General features: G+C 47.3%; 3 protein-coding genes across 3 annotated transcripts; all 3 read right to left on the bottom strand.

Annotated features, from left to right (window-relative positions):
- Nucleotides 1–36: 36 nt before the first annotated feature.
- GGS22DRAFT_195112 (uncharacterized protein) lies at nt 37–1545 on the bottom strand (the record flags this gene model as incomplete). The annotated part of the gene is made up of 3 exons (XM_047965619.1): nt 37–695; nt 769–1369; nt 1435–1545. 3 exons carry the CDS (start codon nt 1543–1545, stop codon nt 67–69), a joined length of 1341 nt encoding a protein of 446 aa, XP_047817814.1. The 3' UTR covers nt 37–66.
- A 1512-nt stretch (nt 1546–3057) lies between these two features.
- Nucleotides 3058–5865, bottom strand: GGS22DRAFT_166544 (uncharacterized protein). Its single transcript, XM_047961868.1, has one exon. The coding sequence runs from the start codon at nt 5557–5559 to the stop codon at nt 3538–3540; it is 2022 nt and encodes a 673-aa protein (XP_047817813.1). The 5' UTR covers nt 5560–5865; the 3' UTR covers nt 3058–3537.
- A 5168-nt stretch (nt 5866–11033) lies between these two features.
- Nucleotides 11034–13443, bottom strand: GGS22DRAFT_28323 (uncharacterized protein). The gene is made up of 2 exons (XM_047966698.1): nt 13261–13443; nt 11034–13185 (listed from the first exon to the last, which is right to left on the bottom strand). Exons 1-2 carry the CDS (start codon nt 13301–13303, stop codon nt 11249–11251), a joined length of 1980 nt encoding a protein of 659 aa, XP_047817812.1. The 5' UTR covers nt 13304–13443; the 3' UTR covers nt 11034–11248.
- Between the last annotated feature and the right edge of the window lie 598 nt (nt 13444–14041).

Genomic DNA, 14041 nt, shown 5'->3' with positions numbered 1-14041 from the left:
TCCTTAAATATTTTCCCTCTTAGTATATCCATAATTCAGAAATATTCGCATCACGAAAAGATCTGATCAGTTCTCTTTCTCTCTTTCCGTTTCGGAGCCCTCTTGCTGGGCTAAGGAATCCCATTCCGTCGTTAGCGAGCTCCAAGCCAACCGAGAATACCATCCCGAGCCGGCTCTCTTGCTGTAGTGCTCGGGAGACAAGATATCTGAAATTATCTTGAAGATATAATGTGGAGATGGTATGGCCTCCATCTCGTTGAGAGGACGCTGTTTCCTTCTGAAACCAGAAATCAGGGAACGGTAGAATTGCTGGAGTCGGTAGTCATGTCGTGGCTCCAAGAGGGCAGTGAGATTCTCCCAATTCCTGTCCCACCAATTCTGCAAGTTGGCCACCTCACACTCCACGCGCGCCCCAGCCCATCTGATGTTGGTGATATATATGTCCTTAATTAAAATGCCTTCCACGTTGTATCTAGTGATCTCACGTTCCACGATACCTACGGAATTAGGAACTCCACACTTTGCGCGCGTTCTGGAAGCTACCGAACCGATGGAACTACTCTCTTTATCTAGCGTTATACGCAACTCTCCTGGGAATTGGATGCGGGTGGCGGCGACTGCATCTTCCAGGAGTCGGTTGTTTCCGGCCATTGCTTTGAACCACTGAGGGATATCATGGGCCGTACGTGCTCTCACTACAATACCATAAAGTCAGCAATCTCTCATTGAAAAAAGCCTCTACTCCACCCTATAAAAATTTTGACTTACATGCGTTAGTTATTTCTTTGCCTAAAGGTATTACAGTCCGGTGAGTTGCATCAATGCAATCGAAAAGCATCTCAGGTGTGAAGAAAGGCAATTCCCACATGTAATGTAGACCCGGTCTTTGCACAGGATCTTTACTTTGGTTCAAGATATTTCTCAGAGCCGCTGGTTGAGCGCACGGTCTGAAGTTCATCAACAACCTTAGCATGTTAAAGTGAACGCCATCACACTGGCTAAGCAATGCCAATAGCTCCTTGCTTAATGTGAATGTTGTTCCGACCGGCTCAGCGCCCATCGGGTTTCCTTCAACTTCAATGATGAGCCGGCGAATCTGCTTGCGTTTCCGTGGCACGATGGCTGCCAAGAATTCGCAACATCGTAGCTGGGACGAAAACTGGAATGTGTTGACCCTGTATAATGGATTCCACCTTTCAATCTCAACATAGATAGCGCGGCATGTCTGAGCGAGGTATACAGTTGTGAATCGCGGATCTAGATATCCTTGCTCGTGTTCAAGGCCGAACTTGTTCGAATAACGTTGAACCTGGACGGGATTGATTGGGCTGTATCTATACACTAGCATCTCGTAGATTATGAGACGGACCTCAAAGGTATGTGAGTTAAACTTTCTAGGGCTAATTGAAGATGGGATGGAGTTATGATACGTACATCTGGTGGTAGGATCCTCAAGAACGGCAATTCGCTATTTTGCTTCGACAATTCAAAATAAGGATGCTGATCATCATTGAGGTCGATGATAAATCCACCGGTACGAGCCATGGTGCGGCAACGATGAAATATTCTATTGGCGATCAGGTAGATAGAGGATGGGAGTCAATACGGAGAAAGAGACGATACGTGAACGATAAGAAGGTATTCGGTACTAGGGTTTGGGGGTATGTCGGCGATGTTGTGTGTGTCCTGCGACAACCAAGCGTCTGGATCAATGGCAAGACAACGTATTGATGAATAAGTAGGTCGGCGATTATCACCTGTATCGGCAAAAGCTCAATACGACAGGCAATGGACAGTAGGCTGGAGATTTAGATACGTTATTGTAAGTGATTGTGAATGATTGTGAAGAAATGTATGTTAGTAATGATGTTTTATGGATAATAACAAAGGGTATGTTGATGAGTGATTGGTTGTATGATGGTAGGATCGTTTGTAAAAGATAGAATAATATCGGATATCTGTAGAAAGTATTTAAGTTGAAAGTATTGTGGAAGAGTAAAGAAGGTGTAGTGATAATGGTGGTGGAAGTGGTGGAAGTGGTGTAAATATACTAAGATGAAAGTCGAGATAGATATCCACAGTGCCTAGTACCTAGTAGTTATTTTGTATTGGAAACTTAAGATCAGACGGGTGGATCACTGTTCAATCTGTGAGTCGTCACTGACCATAGATAATTCAAAACGCAACTTCCTCTGACGGAAGGCAGCTACTACCTAACATTGAGTGTCATTAACGCGATAGGAAAGGGGGTTGAACACATTTGAGGCAGTGACTAGACTGGATGTTTAATAAATTGAGAAGGTGCGAACTCTAACTAATTTTTCCATTTTTATGTATAACTGACTATCTCTAGTAATATTTTTGACGTATATTGGATATTTCATCTTATCTAGGTACTGTACAATGACACATACTGTGCCATATTGGCATCCGTAAAGTAAAAATGTCATAGTGCGAGCTGCCCAGTGTATTTGAACTCACAGGAAGACTTATCAAAATAACCTCTCAAGACTTAAATAATACGTCGCACTGGCTCAAGGCGCATATATTTATCTACACTTTATATAGTGGTATGATATATCTATTGATAGTATTTTGCTTTTAGATCATATTCAACCAAGGTCAGGGGCTATATGCCCTCCTTATATATTGGCATCTTCTTTTGTTGGGCAGGTATCTACTTGTTGCGGTAAAAAGAAAACTAGGTAGGTATACAATCAGTTTCTCACATATGACATTTAACTGTAGGTAGTTATACCATACTGTAGAAAGTTGCGTTACTAGGTAGGCAGGTAGACAGTGTCTAAGAGGACCAAGCATATTACCTTACTTTCCCAAGTTTCCCCCTAGCCAACTTTCCATCGTCATATATGAGTTCGCATACCTCCTATTATATCATAGGTGTGTCGATGATTGTATGGAAGAGAGACCTTCTAAACCTACCTGCCTAGGTAGTTGACTTGAGAAAGAAAAGTTTGGCTACAGAATTAACAAACCGTTGATATTACAACACAAGGATATACACAAGCACACATAGATAAGAACACAGAAAATAGATAATTCTCAAGCTCAGCGAGTTTCTCATTTGGGGTATTACTATTACTACAGGGCCCATCCACGCTTTTTACACACATCCCTTCTTCGCCCCAGCTGGAGTACATCATACGGGTTAACATACGAGCCCCCAACTTGAGCCACATCGAACCTCTTCGTCACCATCCTCGCTGTCACAGAGAAGAAACAGGGAACGAAAGAGGCGAAACCTCTACTGAGCTACCACGTTACAATGACCTTTGATTTGTGTGCCGGGTGGTTATTAAAATAAAAGAGAAGCCCCCTAAAGCGGTCTTTTTCCAGGTTCCCCAAAAAATATGCAATTGTTTCGTTTCGTAAGGATCGTAAGAATCTTATGTTGTGACGGCGCTGGTCATGTTAAAATACAGAGAAGGAAATCGGTTTTTGTTTGCCTGCAAGGCTTGCTGGTTTTTTAATGCTCTAACCTAGATGCTTGGTTGCCGATTGCTGCTAAGTGCTGGCTTATAGGGCGGCGGCAACGATCATACCGGCAAAGCCGATAAGACCCATACCGGCACCGACGTGGGCGGCACCGGCAGTGACGATCGCCGATGAAGGCGACGATGTTGTCGGGCGGCTGACACCAGTGCCGGAGGGGGCAGCGGTGACGAGGGTGGAGGAACCACCAGCGACGGGATAAGGAGCAGGGCTGCCGGCGGGCTTGGTGGCAGTCGCGGTTGCGGCAGTAGGAGTAGCAGCAGGGACGGTGGCGGCGTAGGTGCCGGGGACAACGACAACACCGGTGGAGCTAGGGCCAGAGGTGATGGTGGTGAAGATGACACCAGGGACAGTCAGGCTGGTGCTGACGGTGACGGTGCTGCTGGAGCTGGGGATGGTCTCGCCAGCCTCGTTGGTGCAAGGAACAACGACAGTGGTAGCGACCTGGATGGTGGTAACGGCACCAGTAGGAGCGGGAGCAGTAGCAGTGAGGACAGAGGTGATGGTCTGGGCACCGGTGGCAATTCCGGGGTTGCTGCCGACGAAAGGAGCGCAGATACCCTGGAAGTAGCTGATGGCCTCAGAGATGACCTCGTCAGACTCACCATAGGCGTACATGCAGGTGAAGATGTTCTTGGTGAAGCTGGCGTCAGGGCAGTAGCAGGCGGCGTCGGTGTTGTCCTTGCAGCCAACGCTGAACATCCAGGTATTCAAGCAAGAGGGAACGACACCGGGGCAAGGAAGAGTCTCGGCGGGGCCAGCAGGGGAAGAAGCAGGCGAGGTGACGGAAGAGGCAACGGGAGTAGACTTAACGCCGGAAGCAGCAGGCACAGAGGACGACTTGGCAGGCGAAGAGACAGCGGGTCCTGTGGGGTATCCGGTAGCCTGAGTAGCGGGGCTAGAGACAGCGGAAGACACAACAGACGAAACAGGGGTAGAAACACCGATGGTCTCGGTAACGGGGCACACAGTGGTGGAAACCGGGACAGTGACGGTGGTAAGAGCGGTAGAGTGAGCAGGGCAGTTGGTGACGGTAGGGCCACAGCTAGTGATGGTCTGGACGGAGGTGGTGAAAACAGTGGAGGTGGTCAAGTAGCTGGTAACAGAGAACGAGGATGAAGAGACAACCGCGGTGCTGCTGGAAGCGACAACAGTAGAGCTGGAAGCAACAACAGAGGTGCTGGAGGCCACGCTGGCAGAGCTGGAAGCTACACTGGCGGAGCTGGAGGCAACGACTGAAGAGCTAGATCCCACAGCAGAGGAGCTAGACTTGATAACGGAGAAGCTGGAGCTAGCGCTAGCGCTGGCAGAAGGAATGCTGGCAGAGTAAGAACCAACGGGAACGCTGGAGCTGGAGCGAACCTCAGAGCTAGAAGCGGAAGCAGACTTGGTAGGCTTGCTGCTGGCGGAGGTGGCGGTGCTGACGCTGTAGGTGCTCTGGGCAGGCTTGGAAGGCTTAGGGCCAGTGCAGTCGAAGCCGATGGAGTGAATGCCGAAGGAGCAAGAGTCCTTGGGCTTGGAAGGCTGCGAAGGGTAGACGACAGTGACGTCGGTGGCACCACCGCACTGGGTGTTCTGGACAACGGTACCGGAGGACTTGCAGGCAGATCGGTGCTTGCAAGTAGATCCATCAGGCATGGAGTAGTGGAACTCTAGGTCACAGTCGAACTCGGGAGAGACCTGGAAGCTGGTGATAGAGGTCTTAGAAACACCCTTGCTCTTGTCGCAGCTGATCTTAGGGCTGCTGCCATAGTTAGAAGTGGCCTTTCCGGTAATGCACTTGCTCTGGAAAGATCGGCCAGTGAGCTCATCCCGCTTGCCGAAAGACGAAGCGCAAGTGAAGCCGCTCCATTGGAATCCCTTGTAAGAATCGAATCCACCGGTAGGAAGATCGGACCAGTCGAGGCCGTTTTCGTAATCGGGGGTACAGGTGTTGTTGGTGTTATCCGGGCAGCTGAATTTGGGAGCGTTGCTGAATCCGAAGCCGGTGGCTGTGACCTGGCTGAGGCCGGCAGCCAAGGCGACGAACGATACGGCGTTCTTCATTGTGATATAAATTCAATCCTTAGTAGACGATAGTTGGTAAAAATAATTCCTGCTGTATGAGCGAACGAAGTTATTCTTATAACGACTGTATATAACAGGAAAAGTAACGATGGATAGAAGCAAGCAAACGAATGACCTTGACTTCTGGAAAAGAAATAAGCGACAGTGATGTCTACCTTAAGAGGAAAGAAAGTGATGATGTAGAATAAGTCTTTCTCGAGATAGATGAGGAGGAGAGCATCCTACATATATAGAATCTCATGATGGGTTACTAGGAGCCACTCGTTTGGCGAGAAACCCATTAGGGTCGCAGTGCGGACCCTGACCCGAGCCTTCTTGGCTTCGAGCTGGGGTTGTTTATTCTAAGCACCCATGGAGGAATCGTGTACTGCATTCCACGGTCGATATTGTTAATTTGGTACTTACCCATCCCCCATTGCTACTTGGTTCGAGACCTACGCCACTCAATTTAGCTCCTTTACAAATGGTATTCCACTAGGTAAAAATAGGTTCTAGAGCAGTCCAAGTACACGATCAAGGCATGGAATAATTTGCAGTTCACTTACAAGCCATGGCTCGAGGTCGAACAACGAATTAACCATTTTCTATCATATCATGATAGAATATAGGAATAATTCGTACTGCCGTTAACAATAGTTACACCTGCGTCTTGTAACGTCTTGGCCCCTGTTCCAGGATCAAGAAAGTCAGCCGGCAGGGTGGCCTCTAGCCAGGAGAAAGTGAGCCAAAAAAGGCATGGCATAACTTTCAGAGGGCAAGAAGTCGGATGAATGCACGCTAGGGATTAGAGTGAAGTCGAAAATGTCTTGAGCTCCACAGCAGTTGGACCGAGTCGAGAGCACAGAGCGCGCGGCTCCGAGCTGGGATGTCTTGGATCTTGGAGTGGTATTTTCAGGGGGATGTCAAGGATTAGCTGCAATCTATCCGCTGTTCCTGGCCAGTCACGCCGGACCCAGCATGCCCCTCTCGGCCAATGACAACCCTTGCTTGCTATGGGTTTAGCTAAGAACAGTTACCATTATGGGATTCTTTGCGAATCAAGTTGAGCTACTTGACCTTATGCCGAATGGCTACTGGTAAACATGATAACTCTGGTTGGCGTATGACTGTACCTACCGGAAATACTACTAGTAACATTTGTAAAGAAAGCTGCTAATCCTCCTTAGGGGTCAGCTTGAGGAATGGCGGCTTGCTGAACCGAGATTCACGATGTCACATAGGTCAGGGCAAATTAGAGCGGCGTTGGTGAGATGCGCCATCATCAGATGTTACTATCTCATAGCCTACACTACATTGTAAAAGCAAAGCGAGACTGGCTTAGGGCTCGGTGTCTCCTTACTAAGAGCGATGGTTGTTTTGTTCAACTTGAAACAGACACAGCCACTCTGCCTTTGCCTGGAAGAGTTAACCCTAATGCAGGTACAGAACCATCGCTGAGTTGCATCTGCGGTCAAGGATTATAACGTGGGGCCACCGATTCGACCGTGAGGGAAGATTCTTTTCAACTGATTAGATCTCTGGGCTCTGGTGATGGGTCGTCCATCGCGACAAACCATCGGTTCTCAATGCGATCTACATGTGTGTCTCACTGAGCACTGCCTTACCGTCGTCCTGGGCTGCCTAGGATGGGTTCCCATAAAACAGATCAAAGTCTAGATATTAATGTTTGGTTCTCTTCTCTTTTGCCTTTGCTGCCTATTCTGCCTACTAGGTATGCAATGGTAGATGATAGATACTAGGCAGCTAGGTAATAGTGAACCTGACAGCTGGACTTCGTATTCTCAGGTCGGAACTCCGCAATACCTTCATGCACCGAATGAGCTAGGCGTGAGCATGAAAAAGAAACCTGATGTGGCTTGTCAGGACTTCAGAAAAAAACAGAAAAAACAAGCATAGCGTAACTCCGATGGCCCTAACAAGCACAAAAACGGCAATGATCAAGGCGGCGGAGGTGGCTTGTAAGTGTCTCGGAATAGTTACCGGTACGTACCTAAATAGGAGAATAGAGAATAGGTGGATAGGGGCAGGAGAATTGCCTCGCTCAAGTTGTCCTCAATCGGATACACTAAATACATAGTACGCATAGTACCTGAGAAAACTGGATTTTCGGGCAATTTTCGAGCTAGGGCGACAGGCAACTGTCCGCTAGATCTGTCAGCTAAACTTTATTTGGATGTAAACAGGGCAATTGGCAGGGATTGGTAGAACCCTTTCCTTGCTCCCTGCTACCACTATTAAGTTAGTCCCTAGAAAAGGCAAGACCTCTGGAAGGAACACCAAACTCCAGGTTTCACCATCACCCACCAGTTCCTTTAAGCCTACAGTCTCACCATCTTCATCTCTTTTTTTCAGGTGAATCACAATTGAAGAGGTCTGATCTTTGCAACCCTTTCGTTTAGCTGCACGATGATATCCACCATATCCCGGATATCTGATTTAGCAGACAAGTAAGGTTCATGATCGACCGCTACATACCGAGAGTCCATCATGATGGGGTTTCCTTGATTCAAACCACAAGGGGTCGAATACGAGCCGCACGCATTACCTGACACCAACCCCTGGTCGATGCGACTATATCGACGATTATGGCATCGTCCCAACGTTGACTTTCTATGGCTTCCTATCTCCTTTTAGGAAGTTTCATCGTTACTCATTCTGTTACCCGTGAGATCCAGTATGAGATATCTTGGAAGTATCTAAGTAGGTAAGTAAATTTTGTATTCAGTTGAAAACTTCTCGACTATTCAAATCTGTTGCATGTTACCTGTTTCATGGAGTCTCAAAACAAAGCGCATGCCCGTAAAAAGTACACTCATTTTCCTACACGAAGAAATACGATCATGAGAACGCACAGTCCGCTACTGTGATATATTGGTTAAACTTTCGGCTTCTTCATCTCGTTAAAGAAATGCTACAGGAGCCATCACGTTCATGATCACATTTAGGCCTGTGCGGTCAATCTACCAGATCAGTCTAACCGATGGCCTAGAACATATAGGGGATCGCCAGGCACACCTACCCGTTTTGGTAAATCACTAGCAACGATAATCGGATTCCGAAAGCCCGGAGCTGTCAAGCGCTACCTAACAATCTTTTTTAGAAGGGTCTGATCACCGATAGCCTCTGAACGCGTTGGATATCTGTTACCTAACTGCGATATCGTTGTTGGTTTAAATCCCAGAATCGAAAGAACTTTCATTATCCTATGAAATAGAGCTACTGTCGTCCTGCGCCGTACTATGCCCTCTTCTGCTTCGCTTTGTAGCCCTGAGAGCAAGGTCCCCCAGTGGAGAAGCATTTCAGGCGAGTGTTCCGATATCAGTTATTAATAATTACTTAGCATTGTGGTATGCCTAGCACAACAAACAGGATATTTGTGATGACCAGCTAACCGAAAAACCCGGCTAATGCAAAGACGACTCTCCATGAGCGCAAGAACACAGCGCTGTAGCTTCGATTTAGGGGTTTATCGAATGATCAAGCCTAGGTGTCTCCATTCTAGAAGGAACCTTTTGATTAATATTTGCCATCCAGGTACGGAACCATCCGAGGCAACGAAAACAGACACACCTGCCGAGTACGATGGAATAATCTTACTGCCTGAGAGTAAGGTCTTCGCGGATGTCAACTCCGGCAGTCAATCGGAATTAATTGGTGCCATAGTGTTATTCGCGACATCACGCGGAATCGTATCGCGACGAATGCCCTTCGAAGGTCTCATCCAAGATTCATCACCATTAAAAAATCATTTAGCTCTGAAGAGGCATTCCTAGAGCATGCTATTACATATGACTCAGCTATTAATAGTTATCAAATTTCCTGATCGGCGCTGTCGCTACTATGTAACAGCTTCATACCACGTTTTCGGCTGTCGGTCGTTTTGCTGATCCCTATAAAATACCCTACGTTGATCCGGGGGAAGCTAAATGTTAACCACTGAAATCCTGCAGGAACAAGGTCTAATTGGCCCCAGCAAAACGTGTTACCAAGAAGATCGATCTGGAAAGATCGAAATTAATCGATGGATTGCTCGCATCCTACTATCGAATCTTTGCTGCAGATTCGGAATTATAATATCATTAACCAAATGATTCGAAATCTACCTATTTCTCAAAATATCCGCGCATAGAAACACAATGTACGATGCGATGAGTCTGCTAGGTAATTTTTATCGGATACATTACCAAGTAACGGGATCTTCGCCCAACCATCTACCTGGTAACTACCTAGTATTATGCTTCGAGAATTCCGTGCTAATACCAATACGCCAATTATTCCGTACGGATAGAGGCATTGTGTTCACTATCCTGGTAGCCACGATAGGCTCACCATTTCCCCATATTCGCACGCAAAACTCCCAGAACCTTGTTCGCATAGGATTCATGCGTTCCGAGGGAATTCTTTCAATGCTGTCCACATGGCTTTTGCATGGCCATCTCCATATATGATCGGCATATACCCAAGCTAATAGTCGTCCCAAGAATATGGCTGGCCGCCAAGATTATCAACTAAATGTCTAGCTGCCGTGATTTATGTGATGCCTATGTAGCCGCACGACGGAAATATCGTTGGTCCACTCGCTTTAACTATGACACAAATACATGTAAATATTCGAGGAGGTGGCTATGTTTCTTCCATCAAACATTCATGCAAATAAGAAGGTGATTAGCAATTGGCAATTGGCAATTGTCATCAGATCGGATAACTGCAGTTCTTGGAAACAAAATAGTAAGCCAATAGCAGGGCGAGATTCCTCCTCATACTAAAGAAGTGAGGTATGCACATAATCAGGGGAATTTTCTCACTACCGCACACGTAATAGGAAATCTACAGCTTACCTGATGTTTGCCAGAATCGGCCAAGAATGGTTCGGAGGATGAATAGTGTTCTGACAATTAATGGCGATTCCCCCTTTCATTTACAAAAGAGCCGTACCTTACTTTATTTGCATCTATTTACCTGACCTGCTGGAAGCTGTCAGCTCACTGCACCGTCATCACATATCAGGAAGTAGGTAGACAGACATTTGGGTTGATGATGGATTCGGGGCCGAGAATGTTTCTGACGCCAACGAACTAACTACATATTGAGTGTTTTACTTTACTCACAACCTCGGGGATAATTCAAATGCTATTTTTACATTTTACCTATGAAAGGTGGTATTATAGAATGTTCCTAGCAATAAGTAAGACAAAGATGAAGAGGCACGACAACGGGAATTTCTTTCTTCGTGGCTAGCTGCTTATGCAGAAGTTGTGCGAACGTTCCATTGGCCCTCTCGGGATATTATGCTGTAGTGGCGCTTACACGGAAAGGCGTTGTTAAAGCGTTCCAAGGTTGTTCCTATTCAGCGCTCGCTTTTCTAAGTCGCAGTGTCTCAGTACAGTGCCTAATTCCAATCTCCACCAAACACCGCGCTACGCAAAAGCAGCCGAGGCGGAAACTCCAAAACGCCTTCGGCGGCTACGGATTCCCACCCCATTGCGCTGGTACTGCGAGTGACCCGATCGATCACCTGCACGATATGATCGGCACTCGACTTTTTGCTTTTGCTATTGCGCGTCTTTCTTCCCGTTTCCCGCCCCCAGCCTCTATGTATTCTTCGTAAGCCGATCTACTATGTCACCACTTGGGTGCCTATGCAGATCCAGGTAATCTACTCACGACTTTAGCCCCCGCCACCAGCCCGCATCCTCCGAAACCTCTCCTCAGCCGCGCGAGCCCTCCTCTCGCGATCCAACCTCATCCTTTGTTCGGGGGTTAGCCCGCGCGCCTCCTCCTCCCTCTTATCCTGCGCCGTCTTCTTCACGCCGGCGTCCAACAAACTCTTGCCCCGACTCTTACCATCGGGGATTTTAGGGCTCTCGTTCTTAAGCCTAAGTTCTTCGGCCTTGCGCCGCTCGGCCTCTTTTGTCTCTGCTTCCTTACGCTCTCGCTCGTCGCGTTTATCTGCGTCGGCTTTTGAGAGAGCCGGTGGTACCCTCGCGGCCTCCCAATCCCACTTTCCCTCGCCGAGCTCGTCGCGCGCGACACGGAAGGCGTCTCTTGTCGATCGATCGCCCGCGAGCTCGAAAGCCGTCTTGCCTTCCTTGTTCTTGAGCGTGGGGTCCGCACCTCCTTTCACGAGTAAGCCTACCACAAGCGGCGCCGAATTCTGGTTCGCGGCCAGGTGCAGGGGTGTGGGGGCGTGGTAGTTCTGTGGTGAGTCTGCGGGTTGGAAGGAGAAGCTGATGGGTACATCGTTGCTTTTCAGGTAAGATAGTAGAGCGGGGAGTTTAGATCTGCGGATGAAGGCTTGCAGTTGAGAAGTGTGTAATAGCGCTGTTTCTTCCTCTTCTGACAACTTTGGGGCTGCTGGTTTTGCTGGCTTGGAAGTGGGAGTTTTTGTGGATGTTTCCTCCTGTGTCTTGATTTCTTGATTCGGATCAATCTCGCGGACTTTTAATCGCGTCAACTCGATGAAAGACCGCATGAGCTCATTTTGCGTTGCTCGCCGCGTGCTAAAGGGGAAGCCTCGTATACGTGGATCATTGGCTCGTAGAACTTGGTCTTCGTATGGGCCGAAGAGTGTTCTTCGGTTCGTGGCGCCCGTTGCTCGAATGAATAGCAGCTCCGAAGTGTCTAAAAGGCCTTTCCAGTCCTGTAAGAGTAGTCGGACCTCATCTGTCAGAGCCTGCTCGTTGTACCGACGGATACTAGACCCGGCTGAATGCGCATTCCCCTTCGCGTTATCGTTTGCTGATTGCGAGCCACCTTGTTTTCTTCTTGTAGTGTATCTGTGAAATGTCTTATGAGCTAGAACCGTGGCCTCTCTATTTAAGGGACCTGTCGAGCCATGCTTCGTTTGCCGCGGCGCCAGTGAGACCACCATCGCCGCAAAATGACCGCCGCCGATCATGCAAAGGAAGATGTGTGGGCCTTTGTAGACAGCAGGTGCATAGTTGCCGTCCGGGCCTGGTTTGGGTACCGTTATCGGTTGGAGTTGCTTCTTCTTAATTATATCGACGATATTGCTTTCATCTCTAGATTCTTCTAGTTTGAATATAGAACGGTATACACCAAAATAACTGTTTTGGGGCAGTACGGGCGAGCTGAACCATAATAATGGCTGTGCGCCACTACTCCTCTGTCTCTTTCGGGAATATCCATCATCATCTTCTTGGTAGTCATCCGTTTTACCATCATTCTTCCTATCTGCTAACGTGGCTTGTTTCTTCAAAAGAGTCGTTAAGAGGCTGCTCTCTTTGTTATTATCCTCGTCGTCTTCGTCGGAATCAGGAGAGTCAGAACCCGAAAGGCTTTCGTCGAGGTCCGCGATTAGCTTCTCGAATTCGACCTCGGAAACTGGACTTTTCCCTCGAAGCTTTTGCTTTAGGTTATAGTGGTGTAGATCCGACTTCAGATGCCCGCGTTGATCTTGCACGGTTGTAAACGAGAGAGCGCATAGCGAGCACGCCTGCGAGCCTACTACCGATGGGTTGGTAGATGCATCTTCTATCTGGGATGCTGGCTTGGTTGACTCATTCTCTATACTTTGTAATTCGGTGTCGACGGCGTCTTGCTTTAAGGAGAGGGTGTTAAGGACCTGATCGGGTAGATCGTATACTATAGATGGTGGGGTTAGTGATTAGAAAGCGTTCCATGGTATTTCACGACATTAGGTACAAAATAGTAATTTACCATAGAGAGGTCGCCTCAATAAGTCGTCTACCTTTGAATCCATTACTTGCGACTTTAAATTGGAAGTTGACTCCTTTTGTATTTAAAAGCTCCAAGAAAAGTTGGTGGAACTTTGGTAAAGTTTAAGAGAGAGGCTTCTAAATTGGAAGCACCGATGACGAAAGTGGGTTGAGAAGCTTTGGTGGGGTCAAATGTATCTAGGAAAGAACAGTAGCTAGTGTTTTCCTTTATTCCACAGACTTAAACCCGCACACTTATAGCCTTGAGTTTCTTTCATTCAAATATTTATTAACCTCGTCTATCGGCAATGAGTCAATCGGTCAGCTACTACCTTATAAATCTCGTCATTTTAATTGGAGACGATTAGAACGACTCATTATGAGTAATCGGGTTACTACCTAGGTACCTACTACATACGTCGCACAGCCTCCCTCAACTCCAATACGAATGTCACTTTCGGGAATGCGCAGGAAAGAGATTAAGAGTATGCCCTCATCCGTGAGACAAACGCGCGGAAGTATTCCGAAAATACTAGAAGTGGACCAACCGGATTTAACATGCCATATTCAACATAATTTTTAATCCTCTTGGTACTCGGGACCATCTCAAAGAGAAAATACAATACGTGCATGGAGGTTACGACATTCAATGAGGGCATTGTCTTTTTATCAAAGAGTACCAGATGGTTGATGAAAAGGTAGGTAATTTATTGGTAGTCTAATATTCTAACATTGTATTCTGGTCAGGTACCTACCTACTTAGGTATAGATCTTATTAAACA

The sequence above is a fragment of the Annulohypoxylon maeteangense genome (genome assembly GCF_022496945.1).
Source record: "Annulohypoxylon maeteangense strain CBS 123835 unplaced genomic scaffold GGS22scaffold_11, whole genome shotgun sequence".
NCBI lineage: Eukaryota > Fungi > Ascomycota > Sordariomycetes > Xylariales > Hypoxylaceae > Annulohypoxylon > Annulohypoxylon maeteangense.
Note: the sequence above shows the minus strand (reverse complement) of the source record. Positions and strands in the feature narration are given on the sequence as shown.